The 27116-nt window shown below is 34.4% G+C and overlaps 1 protein-coding gene across 1 annotated transcript in view; it reads left to right on the top strand.

Moving 5' to 3' along the window:
• Positions 1–27116, top strand: part of LOC150075586 (rho GTPase-activating protein 39-like) — a 210758-nt gene that overhangs the window by 170932 nt on the left and 12710 nt on the right. Inside the window, exons 10-14 of the mRNA XM_090389097.1 lie at positions 9022–9138; positions 14982–15131; positions 18218–18444; positions 18598–18727; positions 19012–19125. Of these exons, the coding sequence (XP_090245223.1) occupies positions 9022–9138; positions 14982–15131; positions 18218–18444; positions 18598–18727; positions 19012–19125 (738 nt within the window). The remainder of the gene's footprint in view (positions 1–9021; positions 9139–14981; positions 15132–18217; positions 18445–18597; positions 18728–19011; positions 19126–27116) is intronic.

Below are 27116 nucleotides of genomic sequence, written 5' to 3'. Positions count from 1 at the left end.
GGGTGGGTTCTTTCTCCTCACAGAAGAATGTGTTTGGAGGGAATGAGAGAGGGTCATGAAACTGGCCTTTTCTCATACCATACATTTTTTTCTGGTGGGCATAATATCCATGTGTGGAATTTCAGATCTTTGAGAGAGAGACTGTGATGGCCTGATGGGTACAAGAAAAAAATCCTTGAATCATGTTTCAGTACTTTTTTAGGATTGCAGTAGAGCTCCCAGTTCTTTGCAGTGGATTATAGTGCCCTCCTCCATGAGAGGATAACTGGAAAGAATTTTCTTCAGAGTGAGAATAGCATGTCCCCACCAGAAGGTCTCCAGATTTGAATCCCATAGAACACATATAAGATGCTCTAGGAAGACAAATTTCAAGTTGTCAGACACCTCCTGGAACCTTAGTTGAATTATGAACTGCTCTTAGATTACACTTCAATACTACCAGTATTCTTTAACATGTACATTAACAGTATGAGATCCTTTTGTAAGTGTTGCTTGGTTATCAAGGGTAATTATACCCCCATTAAGTTTTACAACCTCCTGTGCTGAATAGTCATTTTCAGATATGAGCTGATTTCATGAGCTGATTCCCATATTTCCGACATGGCATGCTTTACCCTTATTTCACATGTGGTACTGTTTTTTATAACATAATATACCAAATTTCATTGTCTCGTATAAATTATTTTGCAGCCTGTTACATTTTTGTCATCAGTACCATTACTTGTGGCCATCAGTTTGGTATTATTAGAACAAACAAAATACTGTTTGTCTGCAACAAAAAAAAAAATAAATAATAATAATAAATAAAATACTCCATACAGAAAATCAGCCAACAAATACAGCAACAGAAAATAAATTGATTTGATGAATCAGTGTTGAATAGTGGAATAATATCAGAGTGTTGTAGGTCAAAGACTTATTGTGTAACATTCAGGGTGGTTCTTAATTAAATGTATTTCTTTAAGGGACAACTTCATAAGACAACCTGAGTGAAATTGATTATTGTTTGTCTTTCCCTCCTCCATCTCATAAAGACTAGTTACAGTTTTGTTGATGAGTACAGGAGTCTAGAAGAATCAGGATAGTAACCTTCAATACTTTTTTTTTTGTTTTTCATTGGGTAACCTATCCGACTTAAAAAAAATTATATTATGCTGTGCTGTAATAGTATAATACTAGACTTTAATTAACTTAATAATTGCACAAAACCAGACGTTTCAGGGGTCTTTGTCCCCTTCTTTGTAAAGCCCATTCTGTTTTCAGAACCCCACCAATACCCAGTTAGTTTTAATCTAAAACTTATTTCTGAATTATATTGTAACTCTAATCATTACAATTTTAATATCAATAAAAACAGGTATCATCAAGGGCATGACTCTTACTTTGCTCCTCTCTCCTCCAAATGAGAGATATGATATACAGACTGGATTCCCAATTAGATAAATATTAACTAGAACAAATTGTCCAAAACTCCAGACTAAAAGTTGATGAGCAAATGAGAAGAGGTAACCTCCTCCAAAGTGCTCAATAATGAAGGATCATAAAAGCACACACCTCTGGCCCCAAAGTACTGAACGTAATACTTTTGGGCAGAAGGAATTACTGACGAGATTTCCTGTAGGCCTGTTACGTACAGAGAGATTACCACAATATATTCAACTGAATCAAAAGTAGAATTACCATCTCTCCTCAAGTTGGATCGCTCTCTTCCATAACAACTAAGGTACATAAGTTACAGTAAGATATTTTATGATGTTTTTTCTACAGAAGAAGGGAATATAGATCTCCAAAATGTCTAGTTTTGTGCCATTATTATGTTACAAAAAGTAATTAAAGTGTAATTATTATTATACTATTTCAATGCCTCAGTACACTGAGTGGACAGAAATCATGAGATATCTACCTATTAACAGGTAGGCCCACCTTTCGCCTAGATAAGGGCAGTCACATGGCAAGGCATTGAGTCCACTAGTTCACGAAAGCATTCCACAGGTATTTCCATCCATGCTTGCTGCACTGCTGTCCATAATTCTGTCCCATTCCTGGGTGGAGGATCCAAAGATGCTCCACAGGGTTCATGTCTGGTAACTGGGGAGGCCATTCCATGGTGGTAAAATCTGCAGAATGCTCTTCGAACCATGTTCTAGTCACCACAGCTCTGTGGGGAGACGCATTGTCCTGATGGAAGAGTCCTTTGCCCTGTGGGTGCATGATGACCATGAAGGGATATGGATGGTCTGCAAGGATGGACACGTAACCCGGACCATTCAGAGATGCATCTAGATGAACCAGAGGTCCCAACATGTGCCATTTGAATATGCCCCGGACCATTACCAACTGTCCACCTGCCTGAATAGTACCTTGTTGATATGATGGGTGCATAGCTTCGTGCGGTTTCCACCAGATACGCACCATCATGTCTGCTCAAAATAACTGGAAACAGGAATCATCCAAGATGCAGTGTCGATGTTCTTTTGCCCATTTGAGGCATAGAGTCCTGTGTCATGGTGTTAGATTTGGGACTCTGGTGGGTCGGCAGCTCCCATAACCTATTGCAGCTAATGATTGCCTTATGGTCTTGGTGGAGACATTTCTAGCACCTCCCTCATTGAAGTCTGTGATGATTTGTGCTACTGTTGCTCTCTGGTTGGCTGAAATAATGTGAGACAAATGTCGATGGCAATGTTCATCCAACACAGCACTGTCCACGGTGAGATATTATTCCAGAAATGGCGTATTCCCAATACACTCATGATAATGTCGAATGGAGATGGTACAATTTCTGTACCACTCTGTGATAGAGTGACCCATTCATCACGCATGATCATCCCTCTTTCAGTCTGTTAACTCATGACGTTTATCCATACTGACATTGAATTGCCATCTACATGAATGCAGTGAATCTATATACCTGCCAAGTGGTGGGTTCGTCCACTAGCGAGAGGGGTGACAGCATCGCATTGCCCAGGAACCAGATATCCCATGAATTCTGTCCTTTCAGTTTATATTCATTTGATTAGTTGTTCCAACATTTAACATGTCCTTAGACTGCCTTATATTGAATGGTAGATTATGAAATATACATATTCAAAAAAAAAAAAAGTATTCGTTTGATTCCTAAGCAGCATCATGACAGTGCAGGAGTATTTCAGAGTTATTCTAGTTGTCTATTAAACATATGCATTTCTTAATGTTCGTTGACTGCATAAGAGTGGAACCACAGCTGTGTGTATTACAAGACCATAGCTAAGCAGTCTCTCTCTCTCTCTCTCTCTCTCTCTCATAAATTCATTCACTTACTCACCCTCTGACCACTGTCCTGGAGTAGAAACAGAAAAATTTATTTATATACATACAATTTATATTAATTTATACACATACAATCTTTTTAGTTCATAATGGTATTGCTGTTTTTCTACAATACAGGCCATGACAGTGGTATTATTATTGACTTAACTTGTAAACTTTTAATAATCTCATAAACTCATAATGGAATGACCTAATAATAAAATTACAAATGATTTTTATTGGTTACAGTTTTTCTGAAGAACTTTTCATGCTTAAAATATGCTTTACAAGTGTATTCTGAGCATGCACCCCATATTTTAGATTTTCCACTCTTTGGTCCATTTTTCCATTTTGAACAAATCCATGTTTATTGGAGTTTCTGTTCTCCATAATAGTTTTTTTATCATAGAAATAATAATATTTTGAAACTTTATTTTATATCTGTGATCCTCTGTTGCTAATTTTTAAACTCAGATTCATTGAGTTTTCATATTTATCACTTTTTCATAATGTGTGTGATTTCGTTAAACGAAAATCAAATAGATTGGCAGACATGTCAGTGCCAGACATGGACATGTTAGGCACTTCCCTAAAAGACGCCACCAGGACCAAAGTCCATATGCACTAATTTCATCCACTAAAATTTATTACTACCCAAAGATTATTTATATATTTAAAAAATATATATAAATAAAACAATACAGTAAAATGGGGTAAATATAATAAATATGTAATAATATATGTATCTATATACGATATTTACATTTCATTCATACGGTAGAATGAATTATATTTACAATAATTATTAAATTTTGAATAATTACATAACAATCTAAACAAGAATATTAAAATTTTGAATAAAACTGAAGAAGTGCATAGCATGACTAGCAAAAAAAAGCCATGGCAGTTTAGCCTGAAGGAGATGAACAGTGCATAACACTGTCCAAAGCATTCAGTTTCCGTCCAGACCTTGCGGAAGTATACCGTGTGTAGATAGAATTCCGGCTCTTCTTTTAAAAACCTTATTTATAAACTCTAAAAACAATTTAAATAAACTTTTATCTAAAAAGAATTCTGGAAGAGAACCATGATTTAATACAAAAGTACCTTTATCTAATTCAGATCTAATATCCAAATAATTATAGTTGAGGGCAACGTGAATACCGTTCTCCACCCTCCCCACCACACACTCACACAGACCAGAGGGGAACCAAGCCAAACTGGTTCAGCCTGGACCTCAAGCCATGCCCCGTGAGGTAAAAGCATGCATTCAAACCAAACTGAAGCTGTGGCCGCAATTTAAAATTTACTGTCGAGATGGAGGGCAGAAATACAATCATATTTGACTTGCATCATTTATTACCCTGCTTGGTGTTCCATAAATTTAACAAAATTTTTGGAAAATTTTTTTTGTTGTTGTTTTAAGCATTTTTTTTTTTTTTTTTTTTTTGTGTATTCTTCAGTTAGTATTAATATGTTTGATTGTTTCATGATTCTTTTTATTATTGGAGAACTTACAGATATTATTATTATTTATATTATTTGTTTGTACATGTGTATATATATATATATATATATATATATTTTTTTTTTTTTTTTCATTTTACCTTTTAAGTTTGTTAGTTTTAACAAAATCTAGATTTGAAGATAACAATACAAAATACTGTAGTAGCAAAAAAGAATTAAGTTAATTTCTATTACTTTATTATTTTATTATTTTTATTTATTACTTTTAACTGTTTTATTGTTTTTTATCATGAATCATACATAATTAATCAAGGCATACAGTGCACTAAAAAATCAAAGTTTTCATTTCATAGTTTGAAATCTATTTGCACTTTATTATTTAGAATGACTTTTGGTCAAATAAATTTTCTTGTTATATCCTGGTATCACATATATAGCCAGAGGAGTTTACAACTACATCAGTTACTAAACGAAACTAAACAATGGCAGCTGGCATCAAACACTGGCTGTATGCATTCTGCCAGATGGTTTTGTTCAGCTTATTGACATTTCCTAGAAATTTGGATGAACTTCTAGGAAATCTCTCTTAATTTGGATGAGAAGATTCATTACCGAATTAATACTAAAATGAATCTTTGTAATAATAATTATACAAATTGTAATTTGCATAATTATTCTTAATATCTTATTACCAAAATATTAAATATCTTTCATTTAAATAATTGTATATATATTGACATGTGTCATCGTGTTTGTTTGTGTGCGATTTTAGATTTATAGTCTGTGAGTGAGTGCTATACATAAAACAACACCTTTATTCACTATAATATACTGTAACTGGTCATTACAGTAAGTAAATATTAGATTTAATTATGAACATGCAAATTAATTTATTTAAAATCATTATTCAAGGACAATCTTGATTAATTAATTACAAAGGTCATTCAAATGAGAACTGCAAAAATTAAATAAAAGTTGTATTTCACAAACAAGAAAACTATGCATATCAGTTTTCGGTGTCAGAGTCATTAGGCCTATAGCACACTCCTACTCTCAATTTTGATCTCCCAATTCTTATGTCACACCAAACTGGCTCGACACTGCACTGTCCAGCGATGTTGACTGGCTTCACTTCCTTGGATTTTTATGTGTTTCTTAACTAATAGCATAACCCCTCCTCCCTTCCTATCCTGTCTATCCTTTCTGTAGACATACTCCCCAAATTCCAGTTCTGCATTCCTTATATCTGTGTGACACCACGTCTCTGATATCCCTACAATATCCGCCTTTGATACTTTGAGCAATACCTCAAATTCATCAAATTTATTTACCAAACTCCTAGCATTGGTGTACACGCAAGTATACATGCACCTGTTCCTATTCTTAGCTACCCTAACACAACCCATGTGTTTACTTATACCACAATGACTCCCAGCAGTCTCTGAAATCCCCCACACCCTGTTTTACAGGCTGCTGCTCATTCCAATAGAAGCAGTGCAAGAATCACTTTTACCTCTGCCAGTGGCTACTGTTAATCTATTAGTCCTTGTATCCCCCCCAAGTTAGCAGTTTTCCGACCCACCTAACACTGCCTTGATAGCATCAGCAATTGATAGCATCAGCAAAATATTCTTGCACCCTTTCTCTTTAAGTGTATCCCATCCCTGTAGAAGCAGTCTCTCCTGTTAACAAGTACAGACCAGGCTGAAAAAAATTCTACCCCTTGAGCCTTGCACAATCTTTCCAGGGCCAAATTGATCGACAAGTATTAAGTTGTCATTCTTTCAGTTCTATCATGTGCTCAGTGGATTGAGGAATCCATCGAACACACGCTTTTCAAAAGTGCAGTTCCTCACTTAATGATAGCATGTGCTAGTATTAGTCTTGCATGGTGTGTCAATTAGTAATGTTAACAGTTTTGTATGAGTTCTTTCATTGCTGCTGTGACTTCTAGTGTCATGACACAATGTGCTTGTCCTGGTCAAGGAAAATCCTCAACATTTTCAATACTCCTTTTAAACTTATTCACCCACATATAGATTTATTCCTTGTGTTTTAAAAAATCAGATTACAGATCACATATCTCTACCTTTGTGCATGACTGTAAGAGGTGCCGCCATCTTGAAAATTGATCGTTTCCAAATGCAGATGATGCCATATGGGTGCTTAGTTTTGTTTCGATAACACCCAGGTTTCTAGCCAAGACATATATCTCTATTAGGGATATCTGATTTGTAATCAATTTTGGCACAAGGACATCACAAATATTGATTTCTCAGTATCAAAAAAACTGGGAAACTGGGTTTTATTTTTCACTCTTCACTCCTGGGTTTTATTTTTCACTCTTTTCACTTTTATTCTAAAAACAACTGCTCACTCTATAAATCTTAAATCCATCCCACCATGAAATACATCTGGGGGTCGTGCTCCCAGAACCTGTCTCAAGCCTCTTGATTCTATTCAAAAGAGGGAAGTCAGGTTAATTAATGATGTTTATGTATTATTTTTTATTTTTATATTTTAGATTATTTTAAAAAAAAGATAGATTATCATCAGTTTTTACATAATGCACATCTCATGTTGGTTTTGCAGTTTTCATTTGAATGACCTTCATGAATTAAGATCAATCAAAATAAGCAGATAATTATTCAGGTTTTATTAGATTAATACATAAGAATCACCAATTTTGAATAAGTAAAACATCAGTCAAATACTGAAAATTTAATGGCTGAAGTGTTTGCTTTTCATTTTTTTCCCTCCTTCTTATAAAAATTATTCAGAAATAGATAAGAAACAGAAACAAGTTTAAACCATTTTACTATAACAATCAGTATGTTCTAAACTTACATCATAATTCAAAGAATGTGTAAATTTACTGTAATAAGTATAAAAGTGCAAGAGTGAAAAATTAAAATTATATAAATAAACTTGTTTTCTTCACATTGATATAGCTGAGTTTTGCAAATGAAAAAACATATATACTCAATACACCTTAGAAAACACAACTGAGAGAAAGATTATTTAAGAATATATATATATATATTTTTTTAATAGTTTCTGGGATGAGTGTATATTGTAGTAGAGTAATCAGTGGCGGTTTATGCATCTGAGGGGCCCGAGGTGCAAACAAAATTTGGGGGCCCACCTAAAAATTTAAAATATTGAAATTTAAATGAATAAATACAAGGTATGAATTTTTTTTTAAACTTTTTATTTCTATAATAAGAAAAATAGAACAAAAATTATAAGTAAACATAAATATCTAATCTGTTCCCGTGCCGACTTGTACATGTTATTGCCTGTGCACACACGCTGCATGCAACTTGCTGGCAAGCAATGTACAGTATGTGTGTACAGCTCTAACACTGTGATCACCACGCCATTTTCGATTTTCGTGTAAATAAAATCTTCGTGTGAGTTAAAAATGAAATAATCATTTTTAAAAATTTTTTTTTTTTTTTTTTTTTCAATTTGTGAGCCCCTGGGCATGTGGGGCCTGAGGCATACGCTTGTGCGATAATCCGCTACTGAGAGTAGTTCAACCAGTGTTTTTTATGTGAACCATAGTGAGAATTGAATTTCTGCTCCATGCCTAATTTGCTGGGTTTTTTTTTTTTTTTTTATAAATATAGGGCACATTCAGAAAAGTAGTAGTTACTAATTTTTATCAGGCAGAATTACAGAGGAACCAAAACACACACAATAACAAGTGGTTGAATAGGAAATTACACTACATCACTTTGTAGTGTAATTTCCTTTCTTTTATATATATATGCTCAACAATATCTATTGTTCTCATGCATTTCAGTAGCTATTTCAGACTTCCTATCTCCATATCATAACATAGCTAGGGAGATGGGAAAATTGCTACTTCCAATGATGAATAGTTTGCAGACTTTTTGCTTCATAAAGCCGCCTTCATTTTGGGCATAACCAAAAATCTCTGGATTATTTAGGAGAGTGATTTCAAAACAAAATTTGGAATTATTAAGAGCAGCAGTTTTCCAGAATCTGTGTAATTTTATCTCATAATAAAAAATTAATGATGATTACTACTTTCAGAATGTATCTTGGATTACTTTGAGAAAGCAAATGTAGATAGGGAGATGGGAATTCTCTAGTTCCAAATAATTTATAATGGCATCATGTTTTAGCTCATAAAAACTCGCTTCTACATGAAACTTAATTGTGAACTCACATTTTTACCTTTAGCAGAATAGTCTAAAAACAAATGAACATACAAAAACTATCTTCTTTCTTGTTCAGTCTTTCCAGCCAGACATGGGCCAGGGCCCAGGCCATCGTCCACTTTCAATGTTAGCTTCCAGTTTGACTGAAAGTCCAGTTAGTGCCAATCCTGTGACAGGTTCTCTCCAGAGGCAGGTGAGAAACCTTTCTGTTTTATTTAGAAGTGAAGCTGTCTTGAGTGATTACAGAGATAGTTCTCATATGCTGTGTGGACATAAATTAATGTCCATCTATGCACAAAACATTTCTATAACACATTCATCAATATGGGGTCACTCATTGTTCCACCTTTCCCTTAAGAGTTGGATAATTCTTTGTTCTTGTGAACTGAACTCGGATCATTCCATTTTGATTTGGCATAACTCAACTGATCATTTGGAACAGAAAGTTCTAAACATTCTGCATTTTTGTTCCATAGATCAGAGAAAAGGAATCTCTAATATTCCATAACATATCCAGATATTATCTTTTATCAGTTGACTGTTGTGAAAACAAATGCCCAAAAAATTATAAATCTAGATATCTCTAATGAAAAATTAGTAACCCTTTAAGCACCATTTCAAAAGTTACCCATATTAAAATATAAAGGTGGTGTCTAGAAAAGGATTAGTTATTATACTTCATAAAAGCTATTTTTAAATCATAAAAGGTAAAGGCACCCATTTTAAAATAGAATTTTACTTAACTTATTATTCCAGGATGCTGTTATAGTATTATTCTAATACATTCCAAGCACTGGCAACGAATTGGTATGAAGTCATCTTTTGTTCTATCTATCATATGTGCAGCCTGCAACCTCAAATTTATTTATCAAATGCTCACAGCTTTACTGGAACATTGACCATGATGGAGGTTTTGCATTTCAGTATTCCCATAGTGCAGCTTCAACATTGTATATACCAGTGTTTCACTTACTCATCATGTTGCACCCCTGTCATGGATGCATAATTGCTTTGTTTAATAAAATTAATGAAATAGATACCCTCCAACTGGTGGCATAAACTTGAACTATGAAATTATGCAGTCTAATATTGAATACTTGCCTAACATAGATATATCCAAAATTTCAACTCTTTCCAACAAATGCAGGGAAATTTTTAGGACTGTGTTGGGGATACACTGTCTTTCTGCTTGGTCAGCTCTGGTGATAAAAAGCTGTTAAAAGGTGAGATGACATGGACATGTGCTGTCTTCTCACTTTTATGTTGTTTTATATTGGGCTTCTCACCATTTTAGTTATTTTAGTTAAAGCCTTAAGCTCCCAGAAGTTATTCTGTAATCACCCTGTATTTTAAAATATTCATTAACATTGGTGTTATATTGAGAGAAAGAACACAGTTATTTTATTTCATATTTTAAAAATTCTTCTCTTCAACACTCTTTCTGTTCTGTATTAAATTAATTTATTCTTGTCTCCAATTAATTTATTCTTGTTTTCTTATTCCTTCTTTTTGAATAGCCAATTTAAAGTAAATTAGTCTTGTAGGGCAAATGTTTCTTCTTTGGAAAGAAAGAAAGAAAGAAAATGGCATTACCATTACTCTGATTCTGTATAATTTTAATTTTAAAATAAAGGTAGATTAATAATGATGTCAGTGCTATTCATGTCTATATTTTCTTTACTGAAATAACTAAAAAGTTAGCATTTTTCATCAGTTTGATTTTTTTTCCCCTTTCTTTTTCGTGTTGTCAAGTGTTTGTGCTGTTAACTATACTTTCAGAATATTATTCATGTTACTCCTAGTCCCAAATGGCATATAGCTACTCATGTGACACTGTGTTTGTTTCTGTTATAAAATTTTTGTTATTTTTTTTTTATTAAATTGGAAACTTTTTATAATTTATCCTATTCCTCATCATTTGAAATTTCTTGAGCAATATCTTTTTTTTTTTTTTTTTTTTTCCTTTTGCACTGATTCTTCTGCTATACCCTTTCCAAGTCTGAGTTCCCTTTTGAAAAAAAAAAAAAAAAAAAAAAAAAAGCATGATTAATCAGTACAGTGAATCTGGTGAGAGAGAGATCATTGTACAGTGATTATTCCCTTATTCATCTATCTGTCTACCTTCCCACCCACCTGTCTATCAAGAAACATTTACTTCTTGGCATCTGTAGGTGTTCCCAAAATAGGACTAGTTATTTGAGTGGTATCTGTTAGATGCTGACTAAACAGTTACTCTTGAGAATAAATCAGAACCAAAACAGAAAATACTGCATTATCATTTAAGCAAAATCAGGAGGGACCTGGATATGATCCTTCTTCCAAATTCAGAGAAATTATTGAAAGGAGATAAAAGTGCAAATTTCGCATACCATAACCCATCATAGTAGGTTATATATTTGAAATTGTATCGGTCTTTTGCTTTGCAATAGCAACGTACCTCACTGGCCTTGAAAATAGAGTTTGAATTATAATCATAAATGACTTCAGTAATCTTTAAAATGACTTTAAAATGTAAATATATTACATGTTTTAATGTAACAGTGTTAAACATGTTCCATAATGTGTTTAATACTGTTGTAATAAACACTATGGTTTGTGGATATATGAGTGTATATCTCTATGTCTAACAAATGTGTTTATTCATTTATATATACAGTAAGACCCCATATCCGCAGGGGATATGTTTCAAGACCTGCCATGGATGGCTGAAACCGCGGATATAAGCGAACACCTGCTGACCCCATATATAATGTGATTTTCTTGTGCATACATATGTATAATAAAGTTTAATTGATAAATTAAACACACAGTAAGACTTACCAACATTAAATACAGTACAGCAGACCCTCGATTTACCGGGATTGGATTAACCGGGACACTTCAAGGCTCCAAATTAAAAAAAAAAAAAAAACCCACCAAAATCATAAAATTCAAGTAATAACTAGAATAGGTATAAACAGATATTTTGCAAGTCATAAATAAGCGACAAGAACCAGTGTTATAAGTTGCCATTGGGAGATTAGTGTACCTATTACCTTGCAACCCCCCCCCCCACTGTCTTCACACCTACCACTCAAAACAAAAAAAAAAGAAAAGAGACCAAATGTTTAGTTTGTTTTAGTGCATTGCTTCGATTGTTGTGTTCCGTTGCACCGCAAAAGGACAAATTTTGTTTTGTTATTTATGTCAGGGATGTCGGATTTTTTTTTTTTTTTTTTGTTTAGAAATCACAAAAATGATAGGCAAATGCAAGAGCTGTGCTTTCAAATTAAACAAAAACTTGAAATTATTCAAAAGTTTGAAAGCGGTGCATCTGTTAAATCTCTTAAAGAACCATTATAATGTCTGTGACCAAACCATATGCAACATTGTAAAAATAAAGGGAAGCTATTCGATTTAAAATCGACATCATAAAAAATAAAGGGAAGCATCAATACGATCCTTCCCTTTATTTTTTACGTGAGTAGTACATGTTGATTTTTTTTCATTTTTTTTTCCCATGATTAACTGCAGGTAACTGACTCAGCATATATGGGGGCACAACTGTATATACCAATTGTTCTGAAAGTAGTGTATCCTCCCTCTTCCCTATTTGAACAAGTGTATGGGATAATATCGATAATTTAACATCAGATTTGATAGATAACATATGTACAGTATGGGAGATGTAATGTCTAAAGAGCCAATTTACTGAAGTTATTTTTATTTATGTGAGACAGTGCTTTATATTTAAAAGAGGAGAGAAAGAGAAGAAATGTATATGCACTGTTTCTCTTTTTTTACAAGCAAGTTAAAATATTAGAACATTTGATACTGCTGCTATTAGTTTTTTTTTTAATTATTTTATTTTATTTTATTTTATTTTATTTTATTTTGCCATTTGGTTTACTTTAATGAAGTTAAGGCAAACCAAATATGTTATAATTGATTAAGCTTGTTTACTTTGATTTTAAAGGTTAATTTGCATATTTTCATTTAGTTTAGATTTGTATATTAGTGGAGTCAATGTAGAAATTTGCATTTTGTTTGTTATATTTATTCATTTTAAACTATAGAGGGTATGTATATGACATGATATATATATATATATACCCTCCATTGCTGCTTTACTGGGTAGCAGTTGGAAACTGAGAAAAAATTTTTTCCCTATATAATCCATTCATGGTACATGCAATGACCAGAGAGTTCACCTTTTTGCAGACCTGCCCTCTGGATCCATGTACCACAGTTTGCATACCATTGATCTAGAGCAAGAAAAGTAGACTCATCATTTACAAAAATTAGATTTTGAAGTGCAAGCATTGCAGACTGAAATACAGTATATACACTCTGAGCATATGCAGAATTGCATCTAATCATCTGACAGTATTGCTGGGGTTAAGTAGCAGCAATGGGGTAGCATGCATTAAACCTCTCTGCGATTTCTTATTAGAGATCATCAACTATGCAAGAGAAAGATTTGCTGATTATTTCAGTCAATCATGACTCATGCATAACAATTCAAACACCAGAACATATTTAGGTATCCCATTCTTGTGAAGTCAGTTTTACCCATGAATCGTTTGTATTCCTATCGAGTGAAAAAAAAAAAAAAGTGCAAATTGTATTGTTACAATTGATAATTCAGGATGAGTCTTCTGCCAGTAGCTGCTTCACCATTTTGCACACAAATCACGTTTTCAACTTGGAAACTTAACACTTTGAAGAATACTTTTATGTTAATACAGGAATTGTTTCATGTGTGTTAGAACCCTGAACTTTCATAATCTTCACATGCCTCCAAGAAAATTAGCCTATAACATTACTAGCACAGGTATCTTTGTGCACTGATTCTCTGGATGATCATCTGATCATCCAGAGTAGCACATCAACAGTAGCACACTGTTGGCAATATATTAAACATGTCAGGAGCAAACTACTTAAGTAAATTCTAGATCCTAGACATTTACTTTGATACAGGGTTCAACTTTTGTTAGTATTATTTACTGTTTGATATTAAAATATATTAGCAGAAGTTTTGATCCTTGGCAGAGTGTGTCATATTTTAGCTGTTGCTTCCATTACAACCTAAACATCGAATCCTGGGCCTTTTACTGTTATTCTTATTGTTATAGATAAACTTGGTATCCCAGACCTAGATTTTCAGATGGAAAATCTAGGTCTGAGACAGAGTGAAGCTTTCCAGAAATAAACTGTTCGCACATTTTGTATACCACAATAAATATCTCATTTAAATTTCTTATTTAAAGACATGAGTAAAGGTGCAACTTATTTTTAATTGTTATTTTTCTTGATATTAAAGTGTGTTATTTTGCTAAGAATTTTGAAAAATGTTCTCTTCCAAAATTCAAGATTAGTGAAAGCCAACAGGCGCTAACATCAGCTACATCATATGAACAGTGACATGAGATCTACAGCAAAGTAGCAGTGCTTTTGTTGTAGGTTGCTCCTCTTGTTGAATTTGAGCAGTCCTCAAAAAATCTCTCTATATATTTATTTGTGGTTCTTGCATGATGGGGTAACACAGTCACACTTCACACACCAGGTGCATGTACTTGCCATGTCCTGCACTTTTACTTGAACTAAACTCTTTGACTCTTACATGTGAAAGATTGAAATTTTATGTACTACAGAAGTGCATATCAAGATGGAATTTGTGGCATTGGTGCAAGATATTTACTGTACTTTTCTAGGATAACAGAATTGTGGTGGTTGTCTGCCTCTGTCTTGCATATTTGTAGAGCAACAGAGATATATACTGATGCAGATTTGTAACTCTACAATCACTTTGTTCATCTTCTGTAACACTTTGTGTACAGAAGTCAAAAATGTGAATATAAAACCATCATGATTGACTTATAATCTACATTTTGCCATATTGAGTTTGTGTGTTATTTACTTTTTGCTGCTATTTACTTTTTAATACATTCCAAATTCATTTTTCCTTTGAGGTCAATCTGCACAGAGTTTAGGGTATTTGAGTTCTTAATCTTATGATTAGTTATTATCATCTTTTTTATTCTTTTGATATTTCAGAATGCTGGAATGGGTAATAATTTATATAAAGATAAGAAGCCACCATCAGAGAGTGATATTGAAAAATATGCTCAGGATAATCTTAACAGGCACAAGAAGGGCATTTTTAGGAAAAAGTTTACCATACAGGATATGCTATCATGGTCTAAGGTAAGTCAGCCTATGATACTTTTGAGTAAATTATAAAAGTAAATTATAAATTGTAAATTATATGTTAAATTTTAACATATAAAAGTTCTAAATGTCTTCGATTTATGTAGAATAGAAATTACAGAAAATTCACTAAATGTGACAGGTCAGTGCTTTAGCATCATGTTTGTACATAGTGAATTACCGAAAATGGTAAAGTGCCATTGCTTTTATCATATCTCATATTGTGAATACCTTCATGAGTTTCCTGACATTGCATTGCCTTGAATAAGTAACGCTTTGCCAGTGGAGAAGACTGTTGTTACTTATTCTCAGGGGATATCACCATCCAGGTGGCCGTTTCAAGGCTGTTTGAAAAAATATATGGGATAAACCCTGTTATCCACATCTTTATTCCTATTAGACATAGAAAAGTGAAATGGTAGAAGAAAGTGATAGTAGGAGAGGAAGAAGAAGAAGAAATGGCATTGAAAAAGGAAAGGGGCAGTTACTCCACAAACTCACGCTCACTCACTCATAAATCCCTCAAATAGGCAACACTTCCCTGTAGGGAAGGCTGTTCTGTTGTTACCTATTCTCAGTAACTCCAGGGAACATCAGGCTCCCCCAGATGACCATTTCAAGGCTGTTTGGCCTCTCCTTGATGGGTGGGTAGGGGTACCCTGGTGTTGCAATAAGTGACAACCCAGTTATGAAATATAATTTCACAATATGAGAGATGCCAGATGGTGTATAACAGTATAGACTGAAAATATTTAGGGTTAAAGCCTCAACTTATGGAAAATTCACAAAATGTAAGAGGTTAGTGCATTGGCATCATGTTCGTACGTAGTGAATTACTGAAAACAGTAAAATGGCATCGTTTTTATCATATCTCATATTGTGAGAACCTTCGCAACCCATAGTCTGTGTAAGTTTTATTCTCTGTAATAGGAAACTCCAAAATAAACACAGAATGTTTACTATGCTTTTTCTCTTTGAACATTGTTCTGTTGTTATTTTCACAGTTTAATCCTATGGCAGTTGTGCGGGATAGAAATCTATCCCTGTCTATTGTGCCTTTGATCTTTTTCTCTAAACCCATATTAAGCCTCTTCTACCTTCCAAGAAAGTTTCAAAATTTGTATTGCAGTAATAAAATACTTTTATTTGTGGAGAAAATTCAACAAATGTGATTAAAAGTGTGTTTTGGTTTCTTTCAAAGCCACCACTGTTTTGCTTTATTGGCAATCTGTAATTTTAAAAGAATAAAAGAGATTACCTCAATAAGGTGCATAGAATAACTTCAAGATGACATTCTCCAAATATAAACGACTAAAATAATTTTAATGAATTCTTGCACTCACAGCCCATGAATGATTCGACATACCCCAGGATCGAAGGCAAAGGACCCCAACCTGACCCCAAAACATATCGAACCACCCTCACGAAACTCTGAGTGATAGAAGACATTATGTCAAAATAATTAATTAAAATTTAACGAAAAATGAAAGAGTTGATCACGGCAATGGTATAAATTAAAATCATAGCAATGAAATAAATTAAAACTATTTTACATATCACAGGTTGGAAATGGTTATTTCCAACCTGTGATATGTGTTGGAAATGGTTATTTCCAACTGTTGATCAAGACTGTCAGTTGAAAAGGCCTAGTCTGCTTAAGGAAGGAAAAGTCTTGTAAAATAGTTTTAATTTATTTCATCACCATGATTTTAATTTATATCACTGCCATGATCAATTCTTTCATTTTTGGTTAAATTTTAATTAATTATTTTGACACTTCTTCTATCACTCAGAGTTTTGTGGGGATGGTTCGATATGTTTTGGGGTTGGGTTGGGATCCTTTAGCTTCGATCCCTGGGTATGTCAAATCATTCATGGGCTGTGAGTGCAAGAATTTATTAAAATTATTTTAGCCATTTATATTTGGAGAGCATTGTCTTGAAGTTATTCTATGGACCTGATTGAGATAATCTCTTTTATTCCTTTAGAATATCGATACAATGTAGAATCTATTGAGCCCCGTAGCTCTGTTTTATATTAACAGAAATCTGTAATGTAAAGCATCCATAAAACCTTTCCCACATATTTTTTATTGTAAACAACCATCCTCCAACTAAATGCATCCATAATGAGTTGCAACTTCGTTTATCTAGTCATGTGGTATTCTCCCACCAATGTTTACATGAAATTCATTCCAAGCTCTTATGTTCAGATCACAGCCTCTATTCAGAGAATGTTATGAATGTAATACCATGTTATGAATGTGATACTGTGCATGTATTGTGCACATGATGCAATTGACTAGAGAAAAAAATTGAAGAACAGATATTTATACTATGTTATATTTATTTATATATAAAATAAATATATATACTATAAAAGTATTTATACTATGAATATATTTTACCTTTGATATTTATATATTGTTTTTGATCAAGAAAAAGAAATTTATTCAAATAGTATTTATTTTGAAATATTGATGTTATGCACAGGATATTTTATTTATAAAATCTATATTCAAAAATAGCTGTGCTGTGCAATTTAAGCTTTGGAGTAGAAATTTACTTCAGTGGCTACTTGTGGCAAAAAACTTTATGACAACCACAGTGTTGGCATACCAACTAGTAAAATTTATGGCTCATTCCCAAAAAATGCTACTATTAGTACACAAACTTTTTCAGTTAATTTTAATTTTATATTAGGCATAGTTGGTCTGCTTTTATAACTTGTCTATTTGTAAGAAATAATGGCATTTATAAGATATTTCATAACTAACATAAGATTGTGAAACATTAATGTTTTAAGGCCATTTAACCTTAGATTTAATGTGAAATTCAATTTGAGGTTAAGTATATGTTTCAAGTTTTTCATCCCACATACTTGTAAATGAGCCTAGAATGTATGCAAGGACAAATTATACTACACGCGCGCGCACACACACACACACACACACACACACACACACACACACACACACACACACACACACACACACACCCCTATTCACCTTTGTATTAGGGTATACATTACTCACCTGTTGGTAAAATAAATTTAATTGATTAAATTTGCTTATTTGATTACAGGATCCAATCAGAAAGCCAATGATAATGACCACTGATAAGCCTCTGAAACGAGATGCATGTGAACTTTTTAAACTGATACAGATTTATATGGGAGATCGTAAAGTTAAGAGTGGCCAGACTGTAGATGCTGTAGTTCTGGACATTGCTACCAGAGGATGGAGTAAACCACCTATTAGGGATGAATTGTACATACAGATATGTAGACAGACAACTGATAATCCAAGGAGGTAAGTAACTATGTTGTTTTATTTATATGAACATCAAAATGTCATTCATCTCTCTCTCTCTCTTGAATATATTGAATTTTAATTTGAACAAGTTATTGCTATAATGAATATGATCAGTTACACATAATATATTAAATTATTTTTCATTTACAGGGATAGTTTAGTACTTGGCTGGGAACTGATGGCAATTTGCCTCTCTTTTTTTCCTCCTTCTGTGAAGTTTCAGCCCTACCTTGATGGATATATTAGTAGACACAAGGATAGTTCCTTTGATACTCCAGAGGTTAGTATAAAGAATTGCACTCTAAATTTCTGTCATGATTCTAGAAAAATCACAAAAAATGAATCATATTAATTATCAATTAATTAAATATCATTACTTAATCATATTCTAACTGCAGCTGTATCACATAATCAAGGGAATGGCATGTATTCATTTGTAAATTAGTTGCATTGCCTGTTGAAAAGCTCACTAAATGGAAAGGAATTTAGGTATTTGTTTCTTAACTTTTGAGGTCAATATATACATGGTTACATAATTTACTAAACAGATTCCTACTCTTACAGGCAAAACTTAGTCACTATGCATCAGTGTGTGCAAAGAGACTGGAACGAATTTCACAAAGTGGTGCCAAAAAGGGTTTAAGAAAACCAACTCTTGAAGAAATCGATCAGTCAAGAGTAAGGAATGGTTTATTTATTTAGAATATTTATTTATTATTATTTTTACATTCTCAACTTGAACATTTTTTTTTACTTAAAATGGAGTGTGGAAAAAAAAACTTAATTTTTGCTGTAATTAGAATTTATACAATTAACTATGTTTGTAGTTGAAAGTTTGCAATATTATGATTTTCTGGACTTGGACATATATGAAAGTGGAGGACATGTCTGACTAGTTATACACTGTAGTGTTTCCACACTGTTATTGTCTTCAGAGTTGTTCTGTTAGATTAAGAGAACTTTTTATAGGTTTTTATTTTCAAACCATGACCAAGTTTCAGGTGGAGAAGGCTATATAGTTTTCTCTGGAAGTTCACACATTCATCCCAGAAATTTGAGGTTTTCATTCTACAAATTTATAACTGACCATAGAATTCATATAACTTATAGACAAAAAACATATTTTTAAGGTCTTCCTACTTGTCTCCAACTAATCTTGCAAAGCATGAAGCTCTTATGGCTACCACAATGATTGCAATTGCTTTCCATACCATTAAGAAGATTTGATTCAAATTATGTTGGAATGGGAGGAAGATTTTATACATATATATTTTTTTTTGGATATCGGCACGTTTTTTTTTAACTGGTTTTTCATTCAGAACATGCAAACTGACTGGATTTAGTTCAAATAACTGAAAAATCAAAATGCTGACACTAAAAACTGTGAAGAGGTCAAAATGTCAACATTCAAAATACTGACACTTTGAAATGCTGATAGTTAAAAATGTCTAGATAGTTAGACAGTTCAAAATTCCAACGTGTTCTATATTTATCAGTGATATTGATGAAGGCATATCTGGTGTAAAGTCCAAGTTTGCAGTTGATACAAAGGTTGGCAGTAATGGCAGTGTGCTACTGCAAGAGGATCTAGAAAAGTTGAGCAGATGGGCTGAGAGATGGCAACTAAAGTTTAACATTGACAAATGCAAAATACTGCATATGGGTAAAAGGTAACCCCAGAGTAACTTACCAAATGTGCAGTATTACACTCAAAGTGCCAACCGGGCTAGCCGGGTGGGTAAAGTGCCTGCCTGGCAACCCAAAGGTCGCGGGTTCGAATCCCGCCTCGGGCTTGGGTCAAAGTACTGCAAAAACCTTGGGAGATGCATTATGGCCACAGAAGCCTATGCGCCAACAACTACCAAAAAAAAAAAAAAAAAAAACACTTAGTGGAGAATGAAAAAGACCTGGGGGTAATTGTGCAGTCAGATATGAAGTTTTCAGAGCAGTGCAGACAGCCTGCCAGAGCAGCTCATGGGGTCTTGGCAATGATATATAGGAACTTTTCTAGCAGGGATAATTACACACCTTGAATACTGCATACAGGTCTGGAGGTCTCAAGTACACCTTGAATACTGCATACAGGTCTGGAGGTCTCATTTTAAGAAGGATACTATATTCTGATATACTATATATACTATATTCTAATATACTATACAGTAAACCCCCACTATTCGTGGGGATTATGTTCCTGAGAAATGCCACGAATACTGAGTTATGGCACCCATAGTACTAAAAGGGTTCCGTTCCAAAGTATGAAATATATAACAAAAACTAGTCTAAAATTTTTGTCTGTGTATTATGTGTATTTACCTACATAATGTGACTATATTCTAATATGATAGTACATAGTGAAATACAAGCATAAGGCATCGAAAATGAAAATAAGAAACAATTTAATATTAATTGTAATATTTATTAGACATTTTAAACAAACCTTTCAAAAACATATCAAGAACATGGGTTACTGGGCGAAAAATAACTGTTAATTGAGGTTTGTTTCTTCATTTTTTTATTGAGCTCCTTTTGAATTTCCCCGTAAGGCAAGAGTAATTGTTCTAGGTCTTGTTTAAACTTGATGCTTCTTTCCAGATTAGGATCCATTTCCACCATCTTTTCTGAAAGTTGTATGAAGAGGCTAAAGATTTCCTTTAATGATTTGCTATTTAATTCTGGTCTAACAACGTCGAGATCTTCCTCCTCAGGATTATTTTGGTTTTCATTTGAGTTTGTTACTAAATTCATCTGCATGAGTCTCAATAAGTTCCCGAATGTCTGTTTCATCGATGTTTTCAAAGCCCCCACCTTCTATTCCCTGTGCGATTTCTACAATATCGGCAACCAGTTCATTGACATTAAGGATTGTTTTAGCAACAGCCACTTCTGGCCACAATTTTTGCCAACACGCATTAATTGTAGATGCTCTTATCTCATCAACTGATGCCTTGATGTTGATCAGGCAATCTGCAATGTTATAATTTTTCCAACTTTGACTTACAGTTAAGTCTGACTCCCTTTCTATTTTTTCGATTAAACCAGTAAAAGTTCTCCTAACGTAGTAGAACTTGCAGAAATCACACCTTGGTCTAGCAGTTGTAAAAGTGATGTGGTGTTGGGTGGCAAAAACACAATTTCAATGTTTGGGTGGTCAAATTCTAGACTGCTTGGGTGTGTCCTGGTGCATTATCAATAAGAAGCAGAACTTTGAAAGGCAAAGATTTTGAAGCAAATAACTTTCCATCTCTCACACAAAGCTATCATTAAACCACTCTCTAAAAAGTGTAGTTTTTACCCAGGCTTTTTTATTGAATTTCCAATAAACTGGAAGATGACCTTTATTCTTTTCCTTCAAAGCACGTGGATTCTGCAATTTATACACAAGCATCAGTTTGATCATGTGTCCACTATCTTTGCATCGGTTTGATCATGTGTAAGCCTATCTTTGGAAGCGTTGAATCCAGGAGCAGATTTTTCATTTTGTGTTAAGTATGTTCTGGCTGGCATTCTCTTCCAAAACAACTCAGTTTCATCTGCATTGAACACCTGTTTGGGAATATATTCTTTGTCCATAATTAATTTTTTTAGTTCAGTTGGGAAACTTTCTGCAGTCACGAAATCCGGTGATGCAGACTCGCCTACAAGTTCCACGTTATGAAGGCCATATCGATTTTTAAATCTTTCAAACCAGCCTTTGCTAGCTAAAAAACTTATCCCGCCAGTTCTATCACCAGTTTCGCTAAAGTGTTGATAAAGGTGTTTTGCCTTTTCACGAATGATGAGTGAACTTAACGGGATTTTATTTTGAGTTCGGTCTTCTATCCACAGATTTAAACCCTTTTCCATTTTTTCTAATTTAATGTCACGAGTTACAAAGCAAATTTTTGAAGCAATTAGCACGTTTTCATGGACACTACGGCGGATTTTTTCTTCCGATTTCTTGATTGATCGTACTGTTGACTCATTGATTTTATAATGTTTTGCCACTGACACTTTCACGATTAGAAATTTTGTCTAATAACTCAATTTTGCTTGCTAATGTCATCACTTTCTTTGATCTTTTCACAATTCCCTTGTTATTCGTAGCCATATTTTTGTAGGGTTAGAAAAGAACTTGTCCACAATAAAGTCACTTTCTTAACACGCTCGAAAAAGTCTGTTTACACCAACACACTGCAAAACAGTAGATTTTTCACTTTTGTAAACATATCAATTAAAAGCAAGCAACGAAACCTTCCATGACAAGCGCATTACACATACTAAACAAGGATTAGCAGGAAACATCTGTGCTCGCGATTTTGTCACCCCCCCCTATCCACAGTAGTACTCTGTGGACTGGGCAAGATGATTTTAGCCACGCCCATGTTTTTTTTATGGAGGAAAATGTTCATGTCACTTTAAAATTCACATTTTTTTAGGTTTAAATCAGCAACCGCGAATACAGATACCGCGAATAGCAGGGGTTTACTGTATATACTTAGGAAAGATTTTAGGACGGAATTACTGGAATGGGTACAGAGAAGGGTAATGAGATTGGTGAGGGGAACAAAGGGGTGCTCTTACCAAGGAAGACTTAAGTTCTGCAAATTGCAGCGTCTGAAGACTAGGCACCTGCAAGGTGATCTGCCCACCCCTGATTAAGGTGTATAAGGTTTTGAATGGTTTAGGCAAGCTCAGTGCTGATGGGATTCTTCCTCTTGCTCAGATTATGCACTTGAGGGGGCATAAATCGAAATTGAGGAATGGCAGTTGCAGAATAGATGTGTGGAAATTTGCCATTAGCCAGTGAGTGGTTCATTGCCGGAACAAACTTTCATCTGTCTTTGTAGAAGTTGATACTTTGAATGGATTCAAGGAAGAACTGGACAAAGTTTTGGAGTGAATGGATAAGTGAAATGGGAAATGTTTTTTTTTTTTTTTTTTTTTTTCTGATGCTGTATAAGCTTGCTTTCCTGCATCACTGCTAATTCTAACACCAACAATTCATAGCACCTGACCCTTTTGACATTTTAATATCGAAAGGATCAAAACAATATGTGAAATCACTGACTATTCAAAACTCTGCCTCTCTTTTCAAAATATCAGCTGTCCAAAATGTCAACATCTTATAACAGGGTAGTGACAGATGATTGCATTGTTATTACATAACAGTTTAAACAAAATTTTGACAGGAAGTTTTTTGATAGGTTTTCAGGAGGCAATTAAATCAGTTTTCATGATGAAAACTTGGATGTGCTGCCAATTATTTATTACCATACAGAAACAAAAATCACTTATTTTCTATCCTATTTTTACTGAAATCAATCATTTTTCGTTCTTATTTTGCTCTCCCTTCCTAATTAGTATTTTGTCATATTTTTCTAGTTTTTTTTATTTATGGGGTAGGATTTTGTAATTCTTAAAATTTAAGTCCTATCTTGAAAAGAATTGAACAGTTATGTATATTAGAGACTGGAGATGTGCAAATGTAACCCCAATTCACAAAGGAGGAGCCGACCGGGCTAGCTGGGTGGGTAAAGTGCCTGCCTGGCAACCCAAAGGTCGCGGGTTCGATTCCCGCCTCGGGCTTGGATCAAAGTACTGCAAAAACCTGGGGAGGTGCATTATGGCCACAGAAGCCTATGCGCCAACAACTACCAAAAAAAAAAAAAAAAAAAAACAAAGGAGGATCAAAGGCTGACACAAGTAATTATAGACCTGTGAGTTTAACTTCTGTTCCAGGAAAATTAGTGGAAGCACTGGTTAAAGAAGCACTGCAGGATCATCTTGACAAGAATTCAGTTGTAGCTCAGACACAGCATGGTTTTGTTAAGGGAAGATTTTGCCTGACCAATTTGATTGGATACTATGATGTAGTCACAAACGAATTGGATGCAGGGAATAACTTTGATATTATATATTTAGATCTTAGAAAGGCTTTTGATACTGTTGCACATGGAAGACTGCTGCACAAATTGGAGCAGTGTGGCATTGGAGGCAAATTGTTGCTATGGATAAAGGGATGGTTGAGTGGCAGAAGACAGAGAGTGGTAATTAATGGACACTGCTCATCGTGGACTAATGTTATTAGTGGAGTCCCTCAGGGTTCAGTGTTGGGTCCATTGTTGTTTTCTGTATTTATAAATAATATTGATGATGGTATATCAAGCTTAATGTCCAAGTTTGCAGACAATACAAAGGTTGGCAGGGTTGTTAAGAGCGCTACTGATGCTATGCTGCTGCAACAGGATCTGGAAAGGTTGAGCAGATGGGCTGAGAGGTGGCAAATGAAGTTTAACATTGACAAATGTAAAGTACTACATATGGGAAACAGCAACCCAGAGCAACGTATCAACTCTGTGGTACTACACTGGCAGTGGTAGAGAATGAAAAGGACCTGGGGGTAATTGTGCAGGCAGATATGAAGTTCTCTGAGCAGTGCAGATGGGTGCAAGAGTAGCTCATGGTGTCTTATCAATGATATACAGGAATTTTTCTAGCAGGGATAAGGAGGTGATTATTCCCTTGTATAAGGCAATGGTCAGGCCACACCTTGAGTACTGTATACAGGTCTGGAGGCCTCATTTCAAGAAGGATGTAGAGCTGCTGGAACGAGTACAGAGAAGGGCAAAAAGGTTAGTGAACGGAACGAAGGGTTGCTCTTACGAAGAAAGGCTTAAGTTTTGCAAATTACAGTGTCTGGAGACTAGGCACTGGCGAGGTGATCTGATAGAGGTGTACAAAGCCTTGAATGGTTTGAGCATGATCAATGCTGATGGGATTCTTCCTCTAGCTCAGAATAATCACCTGAGAGGGCATAAATTCAAATTGAGGAAAGACAGATGTAGGATAGATGTGCGGAAATTTGCCTTCAGCCAGCGGGTAGTTGGTTGGTGGAACAGACTTCCATCCCTTGTTGTGGAAGTTGATAGCCTAAATAAATTTAAGGCTCAGCTGGACAGGTATTTCGAACGAACGGAGGGCTGAAGTGGAAGGGTTTTTTTTTTTTTTTTTTTGGCTGATGCTGCATAAGCTTGCTTTCTTGCATCGTATGCCTCTACTAATGCTAATTAGTTATACTCTTGATACTGTTCATGAAAAACTCAAGATAACAAATGGCATTTATCACTGGGATTGTTATAGCCACTCCCACACACACACACACACACACACACACACACACACACACACACACACACACACACACACACACACACATATATATACATGAAACAGCCCTACATGCATGAAACATGAAATACTCCAACTTGAGAGAGAAAGAGAGAGAGAGAGAGAGAGAGAGAGAGAGAGAGAGAGAGAGAGAGAGAGAGAGAGAGAGAGAGAGATCCCATCCACTTTCAGTGAAAATATAATCATTTGCTCCATTTCATAGATATGTTCATCCTAAATCAGATGTTACAACTTAGTTAACCTTCTATGATTGTCAAAGAGCTGGGATATCATAGAGACGTTTGGGTTTGGTTTATGCTAACAACTCATTTCTAATTATTCAACTATTCTTCTCATTCCTAGTTACTGAGAACCATTGTTATTTCCCAACTATTTTGCATACACTCAGTAGATAAAGTGGAGACATGTATAAATTGAAAAAAACTTCAATGTCATTTTGAACTTTTTGTATTTTGAGGTGGCTACACATTTCAAAATTTCTTAAATGGCCAAGTCTACAATTTAATAATGCTTATAAAAATTAAAAATAATAAAAAAAAAATTAAAACTTAAAGGAGGTATGCAGTTTTTTAATGGTTTTAAACAGAGTAAATATAAAAAAATTTTCTTTGGAAAGTAATACAATCCTTCATCATCATCTTAAGCCATTTTCAATCCACTGCAGGATGAAGGCCTCTCCAGCAACTTTCCAGTTCCTTCTGTTTTGTGCAATAGCCATCCATTTACTACCCACAAACTCATGAATTTCATCTGTCCATCTCCGTTGTTGTTTTCCAGGTTTTCTTCTAGCTTCTCTTGGGTACCATTCTGTTATTTTCTTAGTCCATCTGTCATCATGTCTTCGAGCTATGTGTCCTGCCCAAGACCATTTTAGTTCTTTAGTTTTGATAAGAATGTCTTTTACTTGAGTTTGCTGCTTAATCCATGTGTCCTTCTTATCTAACAGTCTGATTCCCAATATAATTCGTTCCATTCTTCACTGTGTAGTTCTCAGCTTCTCTTCCATTCTTTTGGTGAGTGCCCAAGTTTCACTTCCATAAGTCATGGTGGGGAGTATACATTGGTTCATTATTTTACATTTCAGACAAATTTGGATATTGCTCCTCAGTATGTGACCATATTTTCTGAATGCTATCCATCCAAAATTTATTCTTCTCTTGACTTCCAGCCATTTATCATTACTACAGCTAATGACTTGTCCCAGATAAGTATATGACTCCACCTTTTCAATTACTGCTCCTTCAATCATTATATCCCTTTCTGTGGCATACTTGTTCATCATTACTTTTGTTTTAGCCATATTCATCTTTATTCCAAAATCCTTACTAACTGTGCATAACTGATTAAGATTTTCCTCTGATTCTTTCAGATCGTGGCTTATGACCACAATGTCATCTGCAAATGGTAAATGGTTTAGGTGATCTCCATTCACATTGACTCCTTTCTGCGATCAGTCTAATCTTCTGAAAGCTTCCTCAAGGGCAGCAGTAAACAACTTCGTA

This window comes from Mastigoproctus giganteus, chromosome 14 (assembly GCF_048544385.1).
Source record: "Mastigoproctus giganteus isolate SK-2022 chromosome 14, ASM4854438v1, whole genome shotgun sequence".
Lineage (NCBI taxonomy): Eukaryota > Metazoa > Arthropoda > Arachnida > Uropygi > Thelyphonidae > Mastigoproctus > Mastigoproctus giganteus.
The sequence above is the reverse complement of the archived record's forward strand: the minus strand, read 5'-3'. Positions and strand labels throughout refer to the sequence as shown.